General features: G+C 33.8%; 1 protein-coding gene across 1 annotated transcript; it reads right to left on the bottom strand.

Annotated features, from left to right (window-relative positions):
• Positions 1-11,173: 11,173 nt before the first annotated feature.
• On the bottom strand, positions 11,174-11,923 carry LOC133330113 (uncharacterized; the record flags this gene model as incomplete). Its single annotated transcript, XM_061538591.1, has 1 exon — positions 11,174-11,923. A coding segment is annotated over exon 1 (750 nt), but the record flags the coding sequence as incomplete, so codon positions are not given.
• Positions 11,924-25,641: the final 13,718 nt, after the last annotated feature.

Raw genomic sequence — 25,641 nt, 5'->3', positions numbered from 1 at the left:
CCAATTTTTCGGCGAAATTCGGGTAAAATAGCAGAATAACCCCAACATTTTTTCTGAAATTTCTTGTATAAAATTAATAAAATAAATATGACATTATTTTTTCGAACCAAAAACAAATATTTTTTCTCAATATCTTGATTTGTTGTCGCTCTGATTTACATATCGCTACACGGACTTGTGTGATTTTGATATCATTTGATTCATCATGGTGTTTTGACTATGTAGATATTTTTATATAAATTTTTAGGTGTGTGTATGTCATTAATATAATAAAAATATTGACGTAATCTCCTATATTTTTACCTTTTTTCTCATATTTCGCGAAGATGTGCAACTTTATCGCAATTGTTATAATATATTCATATTCTTATTTTACGGAGGAAGATATATATCAACGTTTTTGGTCTATGTAATAAACGGCGTAATTTTAAGATTTTTTTCTTAATATGCGTATATCTTAAGAACGGTCACAGATACCGTCTTCAAAATGTGTCTGAATAACGTAGGTGTAAATACACATCATCCATACAAAAATTAGCCTGGTACAATTGGGGGAAAATGCACTCCCCGTTGCACTTAAATTATTTATATGTAGGAAATAAAAAATGTTTCGTTTCTGGATGCAAACACCGTAAACAAATTTTACTGAGATTTTCACCGCACATCATACCATCCGAGGCAAATAACATACGCTATACAAACTTCTAAAATTCGGCGTGGATGTGGAGTTATAGCAGCGAAAGAAATCATAAATCTGAACTAATATTTCAATTCTATGCTTATATCTTAAAAGGGATTACAGATTCGAAATTCAAAATTTGTCTGAGTAACTTAGTTACAAATATGAATCATCCCTACAAAAATTGACGATATAGAATGGGGGGAATTTACTCTCAATTGCGTTTAATTTATCTATACATAGGAAATAGAAACTATTTTGGTTGTAGACAAAAAAATCGCTTAATAAACTCTACATAAATGTCCGCAGTGTTATTCCTTCCCATAGAAGTAAGACAGGCACGATAAACTTCCAAAATTCCGAAATCACGAAGAGATATAGCATCAAAAGTATACATCTGAACTAATATTTAGTTTCTATGCATATCTATGAATATCGTGAATAAATTAGTTCATAAACATGTGTATGGTACTCAGATGATTACATATCCAATCTTAAATGACCAGGAAGTAAAAAATTGGTCCAAATTAAGGATTTCCGACTCATAATTTTTGGTCGTATAATATATGTCATTATCAGTAATGATAATAACCACCATTTAAATAATTCCGTTAGCGTCTATTGTTTCTCATTTCATCATTATCATCACATATTGTCATTTTTACATTTTCTGAAAAAAAAAACAAACACAAAATGAGAAACATTTGAAAATGAAACAAATATTTTTAAAAATGTCACTTATTTCCTTTTGTTTTCATACACTGAACGAAAAAATGAGGATATTTTTGGCCAAAATCCGTTTGGCACAAGTCGAAGTATATGATTAATACAAATGCAGGATGTCAAAAAAGAAGCAAATATACCTTATGTGGGAAAATATATCATCAACAAACTAATTTGCAACTCCTTAAATAATTAAATAAAAATTTTTAAAATTTTTTCACAGTTGAATGACAGAGAAACAGAAATTTTGAAATTTTTGTATTTAAAACAAATACAATCACACAAATTTTATATTAGTGTGGACAGCCCTGCTATACATTCTATAAAATTATGCACCAACAATATAAGGGAGATATCAACAATAGAAGGACCGGAACGACTAACTCAGTTGTCATTCCATATTTGGAATTGATCTTGGTTTGTTAAAAATTGTATTGGCCTTTGAATAAGCCAAAGTTTTTTAAGACAAATTTATTTGTTTAGTTAAAGATGATATTATTTTTATCGAACTATCTATAGTCGAATATTTATGTTCGATTTTGTGGCTACTATAATACCACTTATCAATCATTGTTAACCCTGGGAATTAAAGGTCATTAATCAAATCCCACATTGATTTAAGTTTGGCAGAATGCCATCAAATAGTAGCTTCTTTAAAAAAGCATTGCATTTACGTGGACTATCCTAGGTTAAAAACTGTAGTAGGGGCAGTGAAGCGCCACGGGTTCAGCTAGTTTGTTTTATAAATCTCAATTTAATTGAGAGCTATTTTTTATTGTCTCATTCTTTTTTGGGTGGCGTAGGGGATGATAGATACCAAGCAACGGCTCTGAATGGCTTTAACATGGCGAAGCCCAGGCTTATCTTGGTCCCTCTTTCATCTCAATTGTGGACACTGACCTCCCCGCGGTGCCACCTGGGGAGCTATTCTCATCACCCGATGAAATAGTGAGCTAACATGTGCCGCGAGTTCACCCATAAGAACTATAAAAAAATGGGTTGAGGCGTCGGGTTAGTTGCCCACTCTCGGAAAACCCAACCTACTATGAAAAAGCAAAGAAAAAGAAAACCATACCCCCCTAATGTTGACAACCCCCGCAAACGTATAAAGGACCACGATCTGCGAATCTGCACTTGGAATGTGCGCACGTTGTACAGAACAGGGGCAGTGTTCGCTTTGGCGGATATACTCAAGAAGTACAAAGCCGATATTATTGCCTTACAGGAAATGCGATGGAAAGGGACAGGCCCTGTATTATAGCTGCCATGAAACGAGACATGAATTTGGCTGCGGATTTATGGTTAACAGGAGAATAAAAGACCTTGTCTCCAGATTCACTCCAGTAGATGAGCGAATTGCTATAATTCGTATAAAAGCGAAGTTCTTTTATATCAGTCTAATTTGCGCCCATGCTCCGACCGAAGAAAAAGATGAACAGACCAAAGACATATTTTACGAGCGCCTAGAAACAGCATATGACCGTTGCCCTGGCCACGACATTAAAATTCTGCTAGGAGATTTTAATGCAAAAATCGGAAGGGAAAATATCTTTGGCCCCACCGTCGGAAAATTCAGCCTTCATGAAGAAACATCCGACAACGGCATGAGGTTGATTGACTTCGCGGCAGCAAAAAACATGGTAGTTAGCAGCACCAGATTCAAGCATCTCGATATACACAAGGCCACCTGGCTTTCTCCTGATCAAGTAACGAGAAATCAAATTGATCATGTTGTGATAGACGGAAGGCATTCATCCAGTGTTTTAGACGTCCGATCGATCCGAGGAGCGAATATCGATTCGGACCATTACCTTGTGGCAGCCAAGGTACGCACCCGTCTTAATGTTGCAGCAAAGGTGCGATCTAATACAACACGGAAACTCGACGTCGAAAAGCTGCAAACACAACAGGTAGCCGAGGCCTACTCCGCTCAACTTACCCATCTGCTTCAAGAAAGCACATCTTGTCCCGATAATAGTATAGAAGCACAATGGCAAAGAATTGCCCACTCCCTACAAACTGCAGCAAAAAGAACAATTGGGTACCAAAAACCACCACCAAGAAACCCATGGTACGATCAGGAGTGTCGTAATGCTACTGATGTGAAAAACGCAGCGTATAGGGCAACCCTGCAGACAGTAGCAACACGTAACGTGATGGAGAATTATCGGGAGAAAAGGAGAGAGGAGAAACGTGTTTTCAGAAAAAAGAAGAAAGAACAAGAAAAACGTGAGCGTGAGCAAATCGAGATGTACAGGAGTCAAAATGAAGTCCGGAAATTTTACCAACGAGTAAAACACCAAACCGAAGGCTTTGGTGCAGGCACATCCTCCTGTAGAGATGAAGAAGGAAACCTGGTGACAGATACAGACAGCGTGTTGAGGATCTGGAAGGAGCATTTCGAAAAGCTACTAGTATCAAATAGTGGCGATGAAGAAGATACCCCAGAACCAATAAGAGATGATGGTATAGAGTGTATACCACCTAGCCAAGATGAGGTCATAAAAGCAATTAATCGGCTCAAGAACAACAAAGCAGCAGGAGCCGATGGGTTACCAGCCGAACTATTCAAGACTGGTGGCCAGATGCTGGCCAGGAGCATGCACCAGCTGATTAACACAATTTGGCTAGATGAATGCATGCCCAATGATTGGAACCTCAGCATCCTGTGTCCCGTGCACAAAAAAGGAGACAAGACGATATGTGCCAACTATAGAGGAATAAGTCTCCTTCCCATCGCATATAAAGTGCTATCCAGTGTGCTGTGTGAACGATTGAAGCCAATGGTCAATGACATCATCGGACCATACCAATGCGGCTTCAGACCTGGCAAATCCACCATTGACCAGATTTTCACTCTGCGCCAAATCCTGGAAAAGACCCACGAAAAACACATCGACACATACCACCTATTTGTCGACTATAAAGCCACATTCGACAGCCCTATCCGTTCAGAGGTGTTTAAAGCCATGTCTGCGTTCGGCATTCCTGCAAAATTAATACGGCTATGCAGTATAACTTTAAGTGGCACAAGGTCAGCCGTTAAAGTAGGAAAGGACCTATCGGAGCCCTTCAATACCGAACGAGGATTCAGACAAGGTGACAGTTTGTCGTGTGATCTTTTTAACATCCTACTGGAAAAGGTCATACGAGACGCAAAGGTGAACAGAAATGGCACTCTGTACACCAAACAACATCAGTTACTCGCCTACGCCGATGACATCGATATAATAGGTCGAACATTGCGAGCGGTAACAGCCACCTTTGAACAAATTGAAAAGGAGTCTGCCAAGGTAGGTCTGGCAGTAAACGGCGAGAAGACCAAGCTGATGGTATCAACGCGCAAGACGTCCAGTAGACTCGGACCAACTGTGGAACTTGAGAACTACAGCTTCGAGGTAGTTAAAGACTTTATATACCTTGGTACCGCCATAAATAAAACGAATAATATCAGTTTTGAAATTCGGATAAGGATTGTGATGGCCAACAGATGCTACTATGGTCTAAGTAAGCAGTTTAGAAACAAGGCCACCTCTCGCCAGACCAAACTCACACTTTACAAGACGCTGATACTACCCGTGCTATTATATGGATCAGATGCATGGGTACTTGCGCAAGCAGATGAGGCAGCGCTTGGGGTGTTTGAGAGAAAAATTCTCCGAAAGATCTACGGGCCGATCTGCGTCGACGGTGAATATCGGCGTCGAATAAACCACGAGCTCTACAATTTATACGCGGACATCGACATAGTCAGTCGTATTGAGCTGCAGCGACTACGGTGGCTAGGCCATGTTGTGCGGATGAATGAAGATGCCCCAGCTCAAAAGGCATATAAAAATGAGCCTACTGATGGTTCCCGTAGAAGGGGAAGGCCACGAATTAGATGGAAAGACCAAGTAGAAAACAACATCTTGGAACGTGGTCTTCCAAATTGGTGGACTTGCGCACAAGACCGAAGCGCTTGGAAATCTTTTTTAAGCTCGGCTTATGGAACAACCGTTCTGTAACAAGCCAGCTAAGTAAGTAAGTATTCTTTTTGTTAGAATCGGCATCACGTAATTTGTTCTAAGGTACAAACGCAGAGAAATGCTAAGAACAAAAAAAATACTGGTTTTCTGTCAACACCAAATTATTTGTTCACGTTGCCTCGGCTGCCTTCGGGATCTCATTTCTCTTTGATCTCATATTAAAGAAAAAATGCGAGCGCATAGTCTGTGATTGAATTCCTCAACAAAAAGCAGCGCTAAAGTAAAAGAAAAATTAGCAAGAGGTTGAGGGTACAATTTTATAAGTGCAAAGTAACATATCTCTGACCCAATAAGATATAAAAAGTGATGTGTTGAGAAACCCGAATATTTGTCCACCAAATCGCTGCAGAAAAAGTAATCGCCAGCCAAACCACACGGGAGAAGCTGTTCAATGACGTTTGTTAATGATAATTAATCAATCATAATTAAGTATATGTTGAATTTTAGTGAAAAAGTGTTAGTTATCGGCATATGAATTTGAAATTCCTAACGTAAAATAATATAATTTTTTTTTCTTAATACTGCCGTAAAAATCGGTTTATTAAGTTTCCTTGATTCTAAGCTTTGTTAAGAATATAAGTTCATGCGTCGATTATCTTAAACCTCATATAATTATCTAATAACCTCATGTTTTACCATCTAAGTCAAACACACAAACCTACTATATAATTGTGATCACATATTTTTTTACACTGCACTCAAAATTAGCATACAATGGTGATAACATATATTTATAACATGACATATGAACATTGTGTTTGCTGATCGCAATTAAATAGTGGGTTGTGTGATTGACTAGAAGTTGAGTGATCGATACATGTATATTCATTTGTTAAGCGTTTATCATTAAGCGTGTTGCAGGTAATACTTCTCAAATGTTAAGCAACAATGTTGAAGAGAATGATAACCAAGAGCCAACTGTATCGTCATCGTATAATCACCTCTTAAGCATCAACACACAAGCAGTTCTCATCGAAAGGCCTTTCGTCGGGGGATGAGCGCAAGTACAATAATAAGAGTAAGTGATAAATTTATGAAACTCTTAAAGTATTAATTATTGGTTCGAGTGAGTAAGCTTTGCATTGGCTATTGGTTGCTCTCAATCTACACTCAGTACGAAAGCATACGATAATTATAATATGTTTTTTTTTTTTTTTTTTGTTTGCTGGCGTTAATCAGATACATTAACGTGGGTAACCTTTTTTTGGCATGATCACATTTTTTGTTATATTTTTCTTAAATTATTAACAATTTTAGATTTTAATTTTTATTATTTATTTATGAATTTAATTGAATTTTCACTCATGACTAGATCTATTGTTATATCAATCACATTATTATTTTCATATATTGATTTTTTCGAATAGTATGCGATTTTATTTAAGTTGCTTGTATAATAAAATGTGTAATATTGAGTAGATGAACTTTCTGTTTGATTATGCAGCAATGTAAGGAAAGGTAGTTACCTTTTAACGTGGGATCACAATTAATGAGTTGTTTGAGGATACAATTAGTGATACGGTCGGGTGGGCTTCACAGGCGAAATAACATCTATTCGTCTGTTTTTGGTTTTCGATGGTAGTATTCATTGAAATATGAAAGTTGTATATCTTCCCTTTTTCTATCATTCAAAATTTTGACATTTTTTTTTATTATTCAGATTATTATATTTTCGCATTATGAGCACGTAAATTAAAATAATATAGTAAAGCTGAAGAAAAGGCTTGGAAGTGTTGAACCTACCCCCATTACGGAGAGCGATAAGGCCGGTGAAAGACGTGCTCCCATTTCTAATCAAAAGTCTTTAAAACCATCATCTTCCTTTAATAAACGTTGTATGCTACACTTTCGCAGTGATTCTTGTAGAAATACGATCTAAATATGTCCATAAATATATTCCACCATACATAATTCATTTTACATCTTTAGTATGCTGGCTTCAGGCGTATATATTGGAATATTGTGTAATTTGTATTGAGGCAAAATACTTATTACACTCACTGTATGTATATATGGGAAATTACAAAATTCTTTTAAAAGTCCATAAAAAAAATTTGCGAGCACATTCATGATTTTTGGTACATAGGTTAAGAAAAACATGCTGATTCGAAATCTGTTCGCGTTCACAAATTTGTTGTAATTCGTGTTTTTCTACACAAATGATTAAACACATTTGATTTCTTTGCATACTTGTCAAATCACATTGAAATATGGTATAATAATCGCGAGAAACAAATAGAAGTATGAAGATATCTGAAAAAAATATAAATAATTTTTTAATTAAGTCAAAAAGTTAATTTGGCTTTTCGATTTTTTTAGTATGGTTAAGAGAATGCGAGTTTGCCTTAATATTCTAAAATATACGACGCACAGTGGGTTGAGCGGTAGGCAAAGTGGCGATTAATTCAGGAAAGCCGTAATTTTTAAATATTGCTATTTTTTATTGATGGATATTCATAAATACATAAAAAAGCATAATTAGAAAAAAAAATAAATAAAAATTTGTTGTTTTAATATTTTATGGCCTTTTTTGTATATTGGAAAAAGTGGTCTTATATGGCAATTTTCGCTATAACTTTTCAAAGAAAAACGAAAAATTAGGAAATGCCATTGAAAATTAGAGCATACATAATGTTTTTTTTAGAAAAAAAAATTGTTCTTAAAAAAATAAAAATTAATAAATATTTAATATATATTTATATACCCAAAATTTTAATTTAAAATCCGATTTTTTCTTCAAATTCCACATATTTAAAAAAAGTTACATTAGAAAATATTATTATATCTTATTGATCAATATTCATAAACAAAAACCATAGTATAAAAATAAAACAAACAACCATTACAGGAAAAAATAATTAAAAAATATAATTGTACGGTTTTTTATTTACTTGATTCTATTAATTTTAACAGTATTATTAATTTCATAATTATCGTTTACTTCACAGCCATTATAGAATTAATTCACATAATAATATTCATTTACTTCTTAATCATCATACAATTCATTAAAATAATATTCACCTTCATCATCTTCGTCACCATTATCATTTTCCTTTTGGGTAAGAATAAGTAAGTCCAAAGTAGTCTGAGGCATTTGCTGTATTTTATTTTTACAACTTTTCCTCTTGCTCGAAATAAATGGATCTGAACTTTAAAGAAATCTATTAAAGACGTCTTCTATTGTATTTTCCGGGCTGAATTTACTGGAAAAGAGCTCCCAATAGTGTTTTAAGTCCTTATTTCTGGCTTCCTGAGATTCTTCATTTAGCTGAGTTATTTTACAAATTCTTTAATAAGTCAAAAAATCCACCAAAACGGCAACAAGTTTTTCTGGAATTTATAAGCCTAAACTTCATATTTTAAGAAAATATAAGCAGTTTTACTAAGTTTCACTGATAATTCAGTTAAAATCCAATACAAACACCAAAAATACCACATTTTTGGAGCAATTTCCTTATTTTTTCTTTTTTTTCAATATTTCCAAAACATTTATCTAAACAAACAAAGATTTTTCATATGCTCAAACACTTAAAGTAGACGGCTACATAATAAAATTTTTACTTTTAGAAGTCTTTATTAAAAAAGTTATCACTGGAAATATGCAAATTTTCACTTTTAACCAATGCGCGCAAAAATAATAATAATTACTGAACTTTGAAGACGCCCTGCAAATAAAGTAAACAGCTAAGAACTTTTATTTTGGCAATTAGTGATGTAGAATTTTATCTTCATTCACCCGGTACCAAAAACTGTTCTTAACGTTAAAGTTCATTATTTGAATTAATCGCCACTTTGCGTGCGACGCTTTCTTCTGCAAATTCTTTTAGATGATTGTTAAATAACGGTAGATTCATCTAATAAGAGTTTTTTTTTTTTTTTTTTCACGATCGTTCCCACGCCACTCTTTCCCGCCCCTGCCGACCGAGGGTCCACCTCCTCATAACGAGAGGAGCACGTACACCCCATAGTCCGGACTATGGAGGGATATGATGGTATGAAAACTACCGGCTAGAAACAATTTCAGCCGGTCATATATGTATTTACTACGAACAAGGACAAAAGAACTACATACGAAGGATTGCATTTTTTATGGCATCTACAGAGTCGTAAAATGGTATACAATTATAAAGCTTATTATAAACCTCACATATAGCACGAAAGGGATCATTTAATTCATAATTAGATTTAGCTAAAGAAAGTTTAAGTGGAATGTAGTTACGCGTGTTACGTGGAGGTACATTTAATTTTATTTCTCCAATTAAAAAACTCGAAGCTATATTGCCTCTTAAAAGTTTAGTAATAAAAATTACGCGGAGCATTAAACGTCTTCTCTCAAGAGTTGGGAGATCTATAAGTTTCAATCTATTTTCATAAGGCGGGAGAGCTAAATCTGTATTCCATGGTAAACCTCTAAGAGCAAAAAGAAGAAATTGTTTTTGAACGGATTCTATTTTGTCAGAATAACATTTGTAGAGAGGACTCCAAAGTACGCAACAGTATTCCAAGGTAGGTCGAACAAGAGTTACAAAGAGACGTTTGGTCACGTAGGGATCATCAAACTCTTTAGACCAACGTTTTATAAAGCCTAACAACGACTTCGCTTTATTAACACAAGCCTCAATATGTAAGTGGAAACGAAGTCTATTATCTAGAATAACACCAAGATCAACAAAGGAGTCTACATTTTCTAATGTGTACGATCCTATTGAGTAATTACAAGACACATGTCGTGTTCTAAAGAAAGATAGTTTTTTGCATTTCTTGAGATTGAGAGACATGCCGTTGAAACTACACCAATTTGCAAGGGAATGCAAATTGGTTTTTGAGGCGACATTCGTTAATTGATTGTATTCCAAATTAATACTCAAAGTTGGGTGGTAATTATCTTCTGGTTCCGCAAAAGGCAAACACCTACAGAGGGAAACATTTGAAGTTGTAGTGAAGACTAAATCCAGAATTTTATCTTTAACGTTTCGGATGCTGTTAATTTGAAATAAACATAGGTCATAAATATACTCCCATAACATATCCATGCCAGTAGATGCAACAGGTATATAATCAATATAATGTTCACCCCTGATCCATGTAATGTTAGGCAGGTTAAAGTCACCTAGGCAAATCAATTCAGTATTTGTTGAATATGAGGATGTAATTTCCTTAATAATCTCAAAGTGTCTTAAGTAAATTTCTAGATTAGAATTTGGAGCAATGTAGGAGCAAGTTAATAAGATAGAAGAATTTGATATTCTTAATTTAATGCAGACTAATTCAATATCCGGATAAACCGGCATTGTGATGCGTTCTGAGGCAATGGAATTATGAACAGCAATCAGCACTCCACCGCCTATTTTATGCAATCTATCATTACGGTATATTTGATATTGATCAGAAAAAAGCTCACTATCGAAAATATCTGGTTTAAGCCATGTTTCCGTAAAAGCTAGAATTTTATATTCATTATCGAAAGACTTTAAGTAAATATTGCGAAGTTTCGTTTTTAAACCTCTGACATTTTGGTAAAGTATATTCAGTGAATTTTTCATAATTAGTTTTTTGAGAGAGGCAACACTGTTGGAGGTTTTGCCCTTTCTCTATACAAGAATTCTTTTACTAATACACCATCTGGCCAAAATTGTTTACTAACAAGAATACTAAATAAGTTATTTGGAACAATAACCTTAAACGAGGAAATTTCTCGAGGAGCTGCAGTGTTAAATTTAAAAACTTTGTATTCATTTACGTTAATGTCTTTTAATTTAGTACCAATGTAACTACGTATATTTTCCACTGTAGTGTTAGCATGTAATCTAGATATAAATACAGTTTTCCTAGGAGCAACCACAATTAATTCGTTGTTACTCGTAGAAGGTTCATTTAATGGTATAGAAGGTTGAGTAGGTATAGGGCTAGGAGTATTTACAACTATTGGAGGTATAATAGGAGGGCGTGAAAGGACATTTGGTGCGCTTGAATTGGAGGTCTCGATCGGTGAACTACAACTATCTCTCAGATTTAAAGTTATTGCGGCGGAACCACTATTTGAGTGAAGCGCTGGCAGCGCCAGATGGTTTCCACATGGACTAGGATTAGAATTGTTGCGTGGCGGAACCACAACGGGTGAGTTTAACGCAATTAAGTTGTCACCCTGAGCAACTACTAACGATTTTTTCCTTTTTGGAGAACCATCTGCAAACTCAAAGTTATTGAACATTTTTTCAAAATTTTCAAGGCGAGAATAAACCGAGTCAACGCCCCTTTTCAAGGCAACCATTTCAAGTTTAGCTTCCTTAAAGAGGCGATAAAAGTCTACTTCATAGGTTCTACATTCTACACATGCCCATCGCAAACCATTGTTACGATCACTAATTTTATCGAAAAGTCTTCCATTGAATCCAGCACACTTGAAATGAGCATGCTTATCACATAACCAACATGTTATAAGCCGCTCAGTTGTGCTTGTAATGGTACAACCTTCGTATAAACAAGCCATTATTTTAAGTAAGTGCCTAAAAATATGCTACACAAAAAAATATTTAAAAACAATCAATAAAAACAAAAATGTAAACACAAAAGAAAAAAACAGAGAAATGTCAAAAAACGAAAAATTACAACAAGAAAATAAAACACAATTGCAAACTCAATAAGGCACGAAAACAAATTTAACTTATCACTTCAATTTTTAAAATTAAAAGTGAGATTTCACAATGCACGTATTTTATTTTCTTTAGGAATCACAATTTTTGAAACAAAAAGATTTTTGAAGGGTATCGATTCAAAATAAATAATATTTATTAACACTGATTTAGACTTTATTGCGACTAAATATATTGCACTTACAATACATAAAAATGATAAATATTGAACACCATGCAATTCGGGTATTCGTGGAAATCAGTTCTTGCGCATGCGGTTTTCGTATAAACCGAATCAATCTCTTCCAATAACTGTACATTTTTCGATATTTCATTTAGAGGTCAAAGTGTGCCGCTCGATGCACTTTACTATGCAAAAACCGTAAAAATGGCTAAATATTACGCAACGTGCATAAGATTTTTATGCGCATCAGATTTCAGTAAGCTCCAATGAAAATACACAAAAGTACATATATTTTAAAACAATTGGTTAAGGACCGTGGATGAATTTTGGATAAAATAGGCATATTATTCGCGTATCGATGTATTTTTGACCTATTTTCACACAGATTCGCGAATATGATAATACAAGCATGAATGCTGTTAAAATCAATTCCAAGAAAGAAGAATTAGTCAAAATAAGTTATTGCAGTTTTTCCTACATTCAAGGTACCTATATGCGCCGTTTTATTGAGTGGTATTGAACATGTCTGGACTCATTAGATTCGGCACGTAAAAAACTAAAATCGCACGGGGTTCAACGGCATTAGACTGGACCTTCTTAAATTTAGACTCAAAAATTAGTTTTTTTTTTATAAAAATTTACGCACCAAATTTTCATCTTTGGAATCCAATTGCAAATAAGCTATGATGAGCACATTCATGAGATATACACTAAACGATACAAAATCACGAGCTCTACAGTTTAGTCCATTATCTGGTTGCGCGGCTTCAAAATGTCAGCATCCCTTTTGGCTGGATGCAGTTATTATATCGAAAAATCATACATTAGAACCATATTGTGCATGGGGTATTCTTCAACATAGTCACTGATCACATGTGCGTGCGTTGTGTAGTTTAGCCACAAATCAAAAGGGAACACAAAAAACTCGTTGGCTTCAACATATTTTCACTCATTTTTTTACATTACCATCAACACGGCTTCCACGCAACTTATTATTTATTACCAATATTTTAAGTTTTTGACAAGAACACTTCATTTTATTATATGCAATATGTTCATATTTCGCTAGTTATAAGCTTGCAAACCTCAGTTTCAAAGTATTTAAAAGATTTTTGTAAGTTCCCATATATAAATGAATTGCTGTTTGTTAGTCTCGTTAAAACTCGAGAACTGTTGATCGGATTTTTCTTATCTTAGTCTTGAAATGTTCGTGGAGCTCCAGGAAATGTTTAAAGGTTTGAAAACCGTGATAAATTTGCAATCAATATAATGAAGTATATTCGCATTTCCACGAATTTAGTGTCGATCTAGTTTGATTGCGAGGACATTCATGATGTTTGGTACATAGGTTAAGAAAAATATGCTGATTCGAATTCGCGTTCACAAATTCGGATGCTGGTCACAAAAGTTATACCGGGTTTAAATCTTGTATTTCAAATATAAATAAAATGAATTCCTAATTGTTGTAATTCGCGTTTTTCTTCAAAAATTGTTTGAACACATTTGATTTCTTTGCATACTTGTCAAATCACATTGAAATACGGTATAATAGTCGCGAGAAATAAATAGAAGCATGAAGATATCTGAAAATAAAATAAATATGTTCGCATTTCCACAAATTTAGTAGGGGAGAGGAGGGCACCTTTGAACACTTTTTGCTTTCAAGCCTTATCAAATTTTTTATTTTATAATTTTTGGTTTCTTATAAATTTTATCTAATAGGTACCTTTAAAATGAATATACATATGACATACTATAAGCTTTATAAATATATGTTATTACTGTTTTAATGGGCGAACTCAAAGTGTTCAAAACTGCCCCCCAAGGGGGGCAGCTTTGAACAGGGGTTGGCATTTTTGAACAACATGGTTTTTTACAGTGTTTATGTTCAAATATGTATGTATTTTATTCATACATATCAGAAATGCATGAATTCATTTAAAATATATAAAAAATGTTCAAAATAAAAAAATTTAGATCAAAAGTTATTAAAACATAAAATGACTTAAAAACAAAAATTAATATGGTGAAAAATACAGTTAAGTTAAAATGAATAAAAGTTTATAATGACACTGAGAAAACATGGTCACGCACAATTTTTCGACAACTGAAAAAGCAAGCCAAAGTGGTTTACGCATATAGAGAACAAGATTGCCATATACAAAAATGAATATTAATCGAAAAAATATTAAACCAAGATTTTATGGGCGCTGTTCAAAGGTGCCTCCCTTTCCCCTATCGATCTATTTTGATTGCACCACGTCGTAGTTTTATTTTGAGATATTTTGATCAAAAATTGGTAGCGTATCGTCCCTTTAGGCCTTAATTTGTCAATTATTAAAAATTTTCAAAATATTTTTTTTTTTCAATTATCATTGTATATATCATTGAATGTACACGCATTCATTGTATGTACATATTTCACATAGAATGCACGTAAATTTTGGGACAAATGCAAGAATGGAAAATTAGAAGACATTCTGATTCGAGTTTGTGTTCATTCATAGAATTTTGATTCTAAGACCCATGATTATTTTGTTTGAAAATAATAATAATAGTTCCTTAAATTACCTATGCGACGAGAAATATAAAATCAGGTGGTACCATTATATGGTGGTTATACACCTAATCGGTGGACAATATCTTTGAATTTTAAACACAAAACCTAGCGTATGTCCGATACTAAAATATATATCACAGAGAAAACTAATCTAAGAAGAAATTTTGAATCGAAATTTTTCTCTGGCTTTTCTTTTCAATGCAAAGTTCGACTATTAAACTCGAATGAGAACTACTATAGAGCTTTGAAATTTTGCACATACATTGTTATTACCCCTAAGACATTTGATATTGCAAATGGGAAATATCAGTAAACCAGCAAAAAAAAAAAAAAAAAATGCATAATAGGCATAATATGTAATGTGAAGGATATGCCAAAACCCAAAAACATATACATATTACAAAAACCAAAAACATATATTATAACAAAGAGTCTCATGATGTTATCAATTCGTTTTACAAATACCTCAACATGTCAATTACCTCAAATACATAAAATGAGGACATCTAATAACATTTAGAAACGTCGATGTCGCCAAAAGTACCAAATTACAGACAAAACACCGAATATTGGGGGCACCGTTACATATGGGGCTATTACATATTTGACTATACATTAAAAAACCCAAAATACCAAATTAAAGAAAATTCGGTTGACACCGTGTCCAACATTTTCATTACCAAACATCCAATCAAATCTCTATCTTTAATATTGCGATTACTATCATGTCATGTAGATGTCATTTCGACATCTATTTATATTCTGATCTGGGGTCTCCAGTGTTGCAAAGGTAATGACAAAATTAATATATACATTATCTTATGGTGAAAGGTAAGTCACTCGAATTCGTTCGGTCGTAAGTCACTCGAATTCGTTCGTTTAGAATTTTACAAAAACAGGCTGTTAATTTAAATTTATTTTCCATGAATTCAAATATTACAAAAATTATATCAAAGGATATTTTAGAAATAAATAAATTTATTTTCTATATCAACAAGACTCGGTCATAAACATCAAATAGTAGATACTCAGAACAAACGATGTGTTTTGGACCCATCCCAACTAAAACTTGATATTTTATACTGCAGAAAAAGAAATACAGTGTCACGACCGCGGCCAAAAATGGTCAAAACCAACTTCCTCTGAGGACAAATTTATTGATGAGAATTGGTAGAAAACACTCCAAGTAGAATAAATATGAAATTTGGTATTGATACGTCAAGTAGTTTTGTATATACAAGGGTTCAAATCTTATAATTGTTGGCAAACTGCTTTTTTCACATTTTTTTCGAAAAATGGGTACATTTTTCTGATGCTTATTATAAAAGTGTTTATTTACTGTGGTTTTTAAGTAAATAGAGACAATATGGAATTTACAGCTATCCACGCCTGTACTACTTAGTTCATATAATTTGTAAAGCAAATCTTTAAATTAGTGGAGTAGAACAAAAAAGTTTAAAAAAGTTTCGTCCCAATTCTTTTTTTCACAAACAAAGAAAAGGGTGTTCTTCAACGTTTAAAAAAATTAGCTAAGGAGTCTTGCGGACCTAAAAGTTATATACGTTTTTAGTGACCACATTATTAAAAATATGACATATTCAAGATATAGTTAGAAGTTAAGGATCGAATATGTTATTCATACCATTAAAAAAATATTGGCGTCAAATGGGAAGAAGAAGGACTAATTCAGAACATATTATACAACAGTTTACATAAAATTTGCAATTAATTGGAAAATAATATTATCGGAAGCAGAGATATATTCGAATTAGTATTAAAATTTTGCTTTTTCATGGTTGCTTTTGAATTTGATTTGGTCAGCTTGAAGATTATACTAATTTAACGCATTATTTAATCCTTTTTTAGGAAAATTATAGTCTAAATTTAGACAACGCACTTGCATTATCTTTACTGAAAGTTCATACAGATTTTTTTTCGTACATGGCATTGGAGATGTATAGTACTGTACTTTGCCTTTGAAGTGACAATATGCTAACAAGTCATGCCACAAAATAATTAGGAGCAACCCGAATATTTGGATTTTATTATATATATCCATGAACAGCCATAAAATAAAGGCCGAAATTATAACATGGATAATGTAATATCGAACATTTGGGAAAACAATAGTTAATTTATTATGTATGTAGTAACTAAAATATATGAAATATTTTGTTATTAATAAAAATAATAATACAAATATAGTGGTAAATATTGAAATATTAAGCACTTGTACCAAATTTCATCCACCTACGATAACTCCTATTTTTGGCCGCTGATAATTGGACGCGCGACATAGTGCGATTTAACGGTCAAGATCGGTATATGGGAAAATATAAAAAGTTTATCTACACCAATCATTTGCATGAATATTTCTTAGCCAAAAAAAATGTTTATACAATCATTAGTAGAAATCCAAAATACCGAAAATGATTCCTTAATAATATTGCTAAGGCATAATAATATGGTCCAAATTGTCCGTAAAGACGCTAAAGATTGTTAATTGAAGCAATTGAGCAACACATTGATAGTTAAATGATGAATAGAGATACAAGTTGCAACAGTCACGAAAAATAAGCCAGACCTATAAAACATAAATGTTAATGGGCGTTTACAATTTTGTAGAAAATGCAAAAATTGAAAAGTCAGAGGATTGGAAACATGTGATGTGGTCTGCGTAAACAAAAATTATTGTTATTCCAATTAAATGGCATCTAGTAAAGGTAAATGTAAAACATGGCAAAGGAAGTTTAATGGTTTGGGGGTGATTCACTTCGTGGAACGTTGGTCTACTGGTAGTAGACTAATGAAGATTAAAATCTAAATATCTAAATATTTTTCCGATCGATGAAAGCAAAATGATGTTATATTATAACGAAGGTGCGGAAGTTTTTGATACGCCTGCCGAAAGTCCTAACCTTAACCCAATAGAAAGTGTGTGATACTATTGGAATTTTATTTAATTCTTGTTTGTTTTTGTTATATTTTTTTGTTTATACCCTACACAACTATGTTGTCAGGGTATTATAGCTTTGTGCAGCCCAAAGAGTTTGTAACGCCGCGAAATATTGGTCCTATACCCACCTTTAAGTATACCGATCGTCTTATCTCGACTTGCTAGATCTAGACATGTGTGTCCGTCCGTCCGTCTGTCCATTACAATTTCTAAACACGATACAGACCACAGTTATGGACCAATCTTCACGAAATTTTGCATGTAGGAAGGCCAATGAAGACCCCTATTGTTTTTGGTAAATATTTATTTATTTTTTGGATAATATTTAGGGGATGATATGGACCAAATATTTAATTTTTGTCGGTTTTTCTGATCGCTCTAGAGGCCGCAAATATGTGTTCTATGCCGTATATATTTACTCGTGAAGCATATAGACCCGCGAAGTTGATGGTGTATCCAAAAGCAATGGTTGACCTTCAAAATGACTCTAATTACATTGTCGTATGTACTCGGATGTGGAAGTTACACACAAATATTTACAGGTGCTTACGTATTCTGATATTATTCAGTAACCCATTACCACATTAGAGGGCGGAAATATAGCACTGATCCCTTTAAAATTGTCCATGAAGTTCCAATTATGGTCAAAGACAACGCCTATAATTTTCGATGATGATCAGATTAAAATTTTGGGATGAAGTGAATTGAAACTTATTTTTTTTGTGTGTTTTCTAGTCGAATATAGGCGAACATAGAAATAAACATCCGAGTTCCGTGGTAGTTGTGTAGAGTATCGTATGGTTGGCCCCGTCCGACTATACTGCTCCGCTCACTGGTTTAAAAATTAAATTGCTATTTTTTTGCATTTTATCTCTGTACCTATGTATAGAATTATAAAAAAATCTAAAGGATAATTTTAGTAAAGAAACATTTATGTTTATTACTAACAAAATTGAAGAAAAGTTTTTATTTATTGTGTAAACTCATACTTGACTAATTCATTAGCCATAAGGCTGAGGGTCTTTACACGTATTCAAGAATGTCCTTCAAAATCTCAAGTGAAAACCTCAACAACTCTTGAAGATATAGCCGATTTATTGTATAAGCATCAATTGACGGCAAGTGTATTTCTTAAACCGTGTCTTTCTCAAACCCGTTTTTTACGAATGGTGGGAACAATAGTTCAGCAACTAGTAATTCAATCCGTTTCAAATATAAACAGCCAACATCTTTCTTTTTTATACCCTACACAACTATGTTGTCAGGGTATTATAGCTTTGTGCAGCCCCAAAAGTTTGTAACGCCGCGAAATATTGGTCCTAGACCCACCTTTAAGTATACCGATCGTCATATCTCGACTAGCTAAGTCGATCTAGACATGTGTGTCCGTCCGTCCGTCTGTCCATTATAATTTGTAAACACGATACAGGCCACAGTTATGGACCAATCTTCACGAAATTTTGCATGTAGGATGGGTTCTGGCCAATGAAGACCCCTATTGTTTTTGGGAAAGATCGATTAATATTTAGGGGATGAAATGGACCAAATACTAAATTTTTGTCGGTTTTTCTGATCGCTCCAGAGGCCGCAATTATGGCCAAACATCGTGAAATTTTCCACGGAGAAGGCGATCAGGCCAAAGAATAAGCATGCCTGTTTTCATAAAGATCGGTCAATATTTAGTGGGTCAAATGGAGCCTGACTTTTGTGTGAAAAATGACAAAATTTGTATTCTATAGCGTATATATTTACCCCTGAAAGACATAGACCCGAGAAGTTTATTTTATATCCAAGAGGAGTGGTTGAGCTTTAAATTAATACCAATTATATTGTTGTATGTGCTCGGATGTGTGAGTTACACCTAAATATTTACAGGTATCTCCGTATTCGTATATTATTTAGTAACCCATTATAACTCTAGAGAGCGGAACTATAGCGCTGATTGAGTTCCGTGGTAGTTGTGTAGGGTATCGTATGGTCGGCCCCGTCCGACTATACTGCTCCGCTCACTGGTTATATTTATCGTTACATCGGAAACTATAACACACATTTCAATATATTTATTTGTAGAATAGAATTTCATGTTTCAGTTAGGTTGGATCTAAAACACATCGTTTTGAAGACGATAACATTCACATAAAATAACATTACAGTACTGAGTATCTACTATATTATGAGTCTTTTAGACATGAAGTCGTTTAGGACTCGGATGTAATTCCTAATATGTTTATAGAACTTCAGCATAATGGAGCCCAGTGTTAAGTAAACATTTTATTCCTTTAAGTATAAGGCGAAATGTATATTAATATCTTTGCAACACTGGAGACCCCAGAAATTATATGTATATATTATTGATCAGAATAAAAATCTGTGTCAAAACCACAATAGTGATCGCAATATTTAATATAGAGATTTGATTGGATGTTTGATAATGAAAATGGGATATATCGAGAGGATCTGGGGCATGTTTTTCAACCGAATTGACTGTTATTTGGCATTTCTGGTTTTCAACGTATAACGAACCTTTTTACAAACAATTTTAACATTGACCCATGTTTCGGAGTAGCTACACATATAACATTAACCCCAATATTTGGGAATTTTGGGATAGTAAGGCAAGTTTTTCAACCGAATGGTCTGTAATTTGATATTTTGAGTTTCCATAGTGTAATAAATCTCCCTACCAAAAAGGGCGATATCAGCCCACGTTTTATAACGGTACTCCACATTATTCCGTATTTTGGGCTGTTTGGCTGATTCGGCTATAATTTAATATTTTAAATTAACATATGGCAAAATAGTTATGAATATTGATTCACTTTTTAAGACATCCGCCACATAACCAAATTGACTGCAATTAGATTCTTTAAGCTCTCATTGGGTAACAAATGTCCTTACCCAATGTTATCACGGAGGTTTTGGTATATCCATTACATTAGATATTATGCCTATTATACATGTTCCAGATTGCTGGTTTACCGATATATCCCATTTTAAATACGAAACATCCTAGGAGTAATACCAATGTATGTACAAAATTTCAAAACTCTATATAGTTCGAGCTCTAGCTCTATCGTGATTCAAACAGACAGATGTCGAACTTGGCTAAAGAACATAGAATTTTACTCAGATCGAGAGGTGTTGCAACCAGAATGACAATAGCCAGTGCTTGTTCGCGTTTAGTAATTTTACAATGAAAAGGAACATTATATAAAGTGAGAGAAAATATATAGTCCTTGCATTTTACGTACATCCTATTGAAACGTGTGCATACAATGATCGCGTGTACATTCAATAATAGTAGTAGTTTCAATACAATGTCAATCCAATTAAAAAAAATAAATAAAATATATTGAAAATGTTCAATAATTGACAAATGAAGGCTTTAAGGAATGCTCCACCAACAATTTTATCCCAAAATATCTCAAAAACATTTTGACGTGGTGTAATCAAAATATCTCCATACTAATATCGTGGAAATGCAAATAGACTTCATAATATTTTTTGCAAATTTTTCGCGGTTTTCGATTTTTCCTTTTAAACCTTCCCTGGAGCTCCACGAACATTTCAAGACTAAGATAAGAAAAATCCGTTCAGCCGTTTTCGAGTTTTAGCGAGACTAACGAACAGCAATTCATTTTTATGTATATAGATAATTATGATACATCAGATCAATTATGATACAAATACCTCAAGAATGGCTCTTCAAAATTTGATCTAAATATCTCTATTATTGAAAATTTTACAGAATTTTTATTAAAAAAAGTTATAACCAGTGAGCGGAGCAGTATAGTCGGACGGGGCCGACCATACGATACCCTACACAACTACCACGAACTCTAACTTTCTAAGGATGTTTATTCCGAGTCTGAGTAATATTTCGTGATATTTGCCCCCTCTTGTCCGATTAGAGGTTAACAACACCTCTTCCTTACTTTTTTTTCGAATATTCAGTACAGTCCTTCTAATTACTTGTCCAGATTACCTTCACGGTGGGTGTGTTGTGATTTTCGGATTATACTCTACTCGAAAACACACAAAAAATTATGTTTTCGGTCCATTTCATCCCAAAATTTTAATCTGATCATCACCGAAAATTGTAGGCGTTGTTCTTGACCATAACTGGAACTTCATGAAAAATTTCAAAGCCATCAGCGCGATATTTCTCCCTCTAATGTGGTAATGGGTTACTAAATAATATCTGAATACATAAGCACCTGTAAATATTTGACTGTAACTCCCACATCTGAGTAGATACAGTATTGTTCAAAACCTAAGCAACTTTTTCTTAGTACGTTGTCATGGTCTTATATGATATCGTTAAATTGATTTATAAAAATATATATTTTATTTACTACTCTACTATGTGTCTATAATCTGAAAATAACAACAAATTTAAATTATATTTCTTTGGAAAAAAATAAAGAAATGAAAACGAAATTAACTCACAAAGCAGCTGTTCGAAACCTAAGCAACTTTCAATATTTCCTATGATACCCGTTATTTTTTATCACTGCCGCACAACTTTTTGGCATTGATTCTATAAGATTTGTTAGAATTGTTGTTGGTATAGCTTCCCACTCTGATTTTAAGCAGTTCATTAGTTCCTGTCTGTTTTTAAGGCGACGTGTTCCAATCCTTCGTTTTAAAATGCTGAAAAGGTTGTCAATGGGATTGAGGTCTGGTGACAAGTTTTGCAAGGAAGTATTATACTCATTTACAACCTCATATTGGGTATTACAGCTTAGCCAGCTGTTAAAAAGACTTAAAATCGGCCGATATTTTAGGTTCTTAAAATCAAACGTTGTATTTAATATAGGTCTTACGATTGCAACAGGCAGACGATGGATTTCGTTACAAGTTCATAAGTTTTATAGTTCATAATAAAATTCCCATAAGCAGTGAACATGTTAACTAGTTTTAATTTTTAACGTTTATTTTCTTAAAAAATCGAAACATACAAATTCGCTATGATATAGAGATTATTGAAATTCGTAAAAGTAAAAAAATGTTTCGCTTATGATGAGTTCGGATAACTGAAATTATTTTCTGTTCAAAAATCCAAATTTGTTCCGTTTCAGTAAAGCGGAGTCGACTGTATAGTGTGGACTGTATAATGCAATAGTTAATAAAATAAGTACTTTTCATAATTCAATTTAACAAGATAATAAAAGACCATGATTACTTACTAAGAAAAAGTTGCTTAGGTTTCGAACAATACTGTATATCACTATATTTGGTATCAATTTAAAGGCCAACCACTCCTCTTGGATATGCTATCAACTCCTGGGGTCTACATCCTCCAGGAGTAAATATATATGCCATAGAATACAAATTTTGTCATTTTTCACACAAAAGTCAGGGTCCATTTGACCCGCTAAATATTGACCAATCTTTATCAAAACATGCATGCTTATTCTCTGGCCCGATCCCCTTCTCCATGCAAAAATTCGCGGTGTTTGGGCCATAATTGCGGCCTCTGGAGCGACCAGAAAAACCGACAAAAATTTAGTATTTGGTTCATTTCATCCCCTAAATATTAACCGATCTTTTCCAAAAACAATAGGGGTCTTCATTGGCCAGAACCCATCCTACATGCAAAATTTCGTGAAGATTGGTCCATAACTGTGGCCTGTATCGTGTTTACAAATTATAATGGACAGACGGACGGACGGACGGACACACATGTCTAGATCGACTCAGCTAGTCGAGATATGACGATCGGTATACTTAAAGGTGGGTCTAGGACCAATATTTCGCGGCGTTACAAACATTTGGGGCTGCACAAAGCTATAATACCCTGACAACATAGTTGTGTAGGGTATAAAAACCATGTTCGAATTTGTTATGTGTATATTAGAAACAACGCCTGTAGTTCAATTCGATACTATTAAAAATATATATATTTTTTTAATTTTCTTTTAAATTAATACTTTTGCCAAACTTGTATTCGTATCTACGTTTATTAGATAACTCATGTTTGATGTTTGTTGCACGCTCTGAATGAGCTATAAACATATTAAAACACGCTCACTCCTCAGCACAAAGCTAATCTGCTTAACTGAAAAATCAAAATTTGGCCAATTCATGACCCATCACCCAAAGACCTGTGGGAATGTTACTGGACGTTGGCAAAAGCATGGATGACATCGCACTTTTCTCTACGGCGACCCCCGTCGTTGTTGGCATCATAACATTCGGTTTCAATGCCACCTCCCCCATTGCTAGCATAACCGCACCACTAGCTAACATCTCGTTTTGTGTACACTTGTAATCAGTTTATTTATAAGCTTAATTGGCACATAAAACGAAATCGAAAACTGACAAATTTTTGGTGGAGCAGTATTGCCGGCACGCAGACGGACGGACAGGCCAAAGAATGACCGGTACTTGAGTTTATCAATGGTTCACGACAACGAATGACAACAAAGTGTCATAAATCACAAAATGATGCCTTTTCTCAACACTTTTTTGTTGGTTAACGCATTTGTTTTACGGAAAGGTTTGCTGAACAACGAATGCTTGTTTGCACAAAGGCTGTAACACTGGGTTTACCTTCAGAAACATTTGTATTCCTAAAGGCCGCACACTTGTAGCCCTTTAACATACAAATCCTACTTGTATATATGTGTATATGCTATTATGGATTATTATGGTTGCGTGCACTTCAAGTGTTTCGTACAAGGGTTCAATAGGACGAATAGAGTCTGGGTATAAATCGTAGTCTTTTAAACGTGGTAATGATACTGACACATTTTGGTATTTGGACCTTGGCCTTTAATTTTTTTTTTTGTTGGTAAAATTGTTTTGAAACAAAACGAATAATTATTCAAAATGTATAAGAAAGATTCTAGCCCTATAAAATGAAACATATAGATAAACAAAAAAATGTATGTCCAAAGTCTCATCACTATTGCAACTAATTGTGGTTACTACAATTTGAACATAACAGTTAATGAAATATCGAATTTTAGAACGAGCTTTAAAGCAATTACAAAAGTAATATTTTTAAGATGTTGTACTGCGTTGATTTTCACACCATTTGGAACCAGTTATAACTCTGTGACACAAATCTGTATACAATATTTCCCAAACGTCTGTGATTTTATGGTTCAAACTGAGAGGTCAAATAATTTAGAATTACATAACGCCACAAAACAATCCAAATGTCAACCTCGTGTCTCTGCATCATATTTTTATCGATTCTCCCCTTTCGTAGAGATCGCGTTATGATGGAATATGAGAAGGGATAGAAATCCAGCTACAGAAATCTACTTCAACAGCCAGTTGGTTATTAAATTGCATTATTCATTTAAAAATACAATTATATTAGATTTTATTAGTTCTATATTCATGCAAAAATCTACGTTAGAATACATAGAATTGAAATCAGTACACAATTACTAAGTGGATCTCCCATAGAATAATTTGTGCGATGAAAATCTAATATCTACTGGATCGAAAAGGAACATTTATTCTAATGGATGAAAGTAGGAAGTCTGAGGGTATATTACCGTTTAATATTTTAATTACCATCAACATAATACGTCTACTTTTTAATGTAGGCAATCGAAATAATTTTAACCTGCTAGTGTAAGAACGCAACACAAAATCACTATTCCAATGTAAACCTCTCAGTGCACTGATTCAATTTTATCGGAATATATTGTATGTGAGGGATCCCATACAACAGAGCCATATTCTAATATGGGTCGCATAAGAGATGTAAAAAGTTGTTTTGTAATGTAGGGATCAGAGAATGAATGTTGGGAGAATAAGCATGCATGTTTTGATAAAGATTGGTCAATATTTAGCGGGTCAAATGGACCCTGACTTTTGTGTGAAAAATGACAAAATTTGTATTCTATGGCATATA

This window comes from Musca vetustissima, unplaced genomic scaffold (genome assembly GCF_032173495.1).
Source record: "Musca vetustissima isolate MV318-11 ecotype Yass unplaced genomic scaffold, APGP_CSIRO_Mvet_v1 utg26535, whole genome shotgun sequence".
NCBI classification, from domain to species: domain Eukaryota; kingdom Metazoa; phylum Arthropoda; class Insecta; order Diptera; family Muscidae; genus Musca; species Musca vetustissima.
This window is presented reverse-complemented; position numbering and strand designations above follow the sequence as displayed.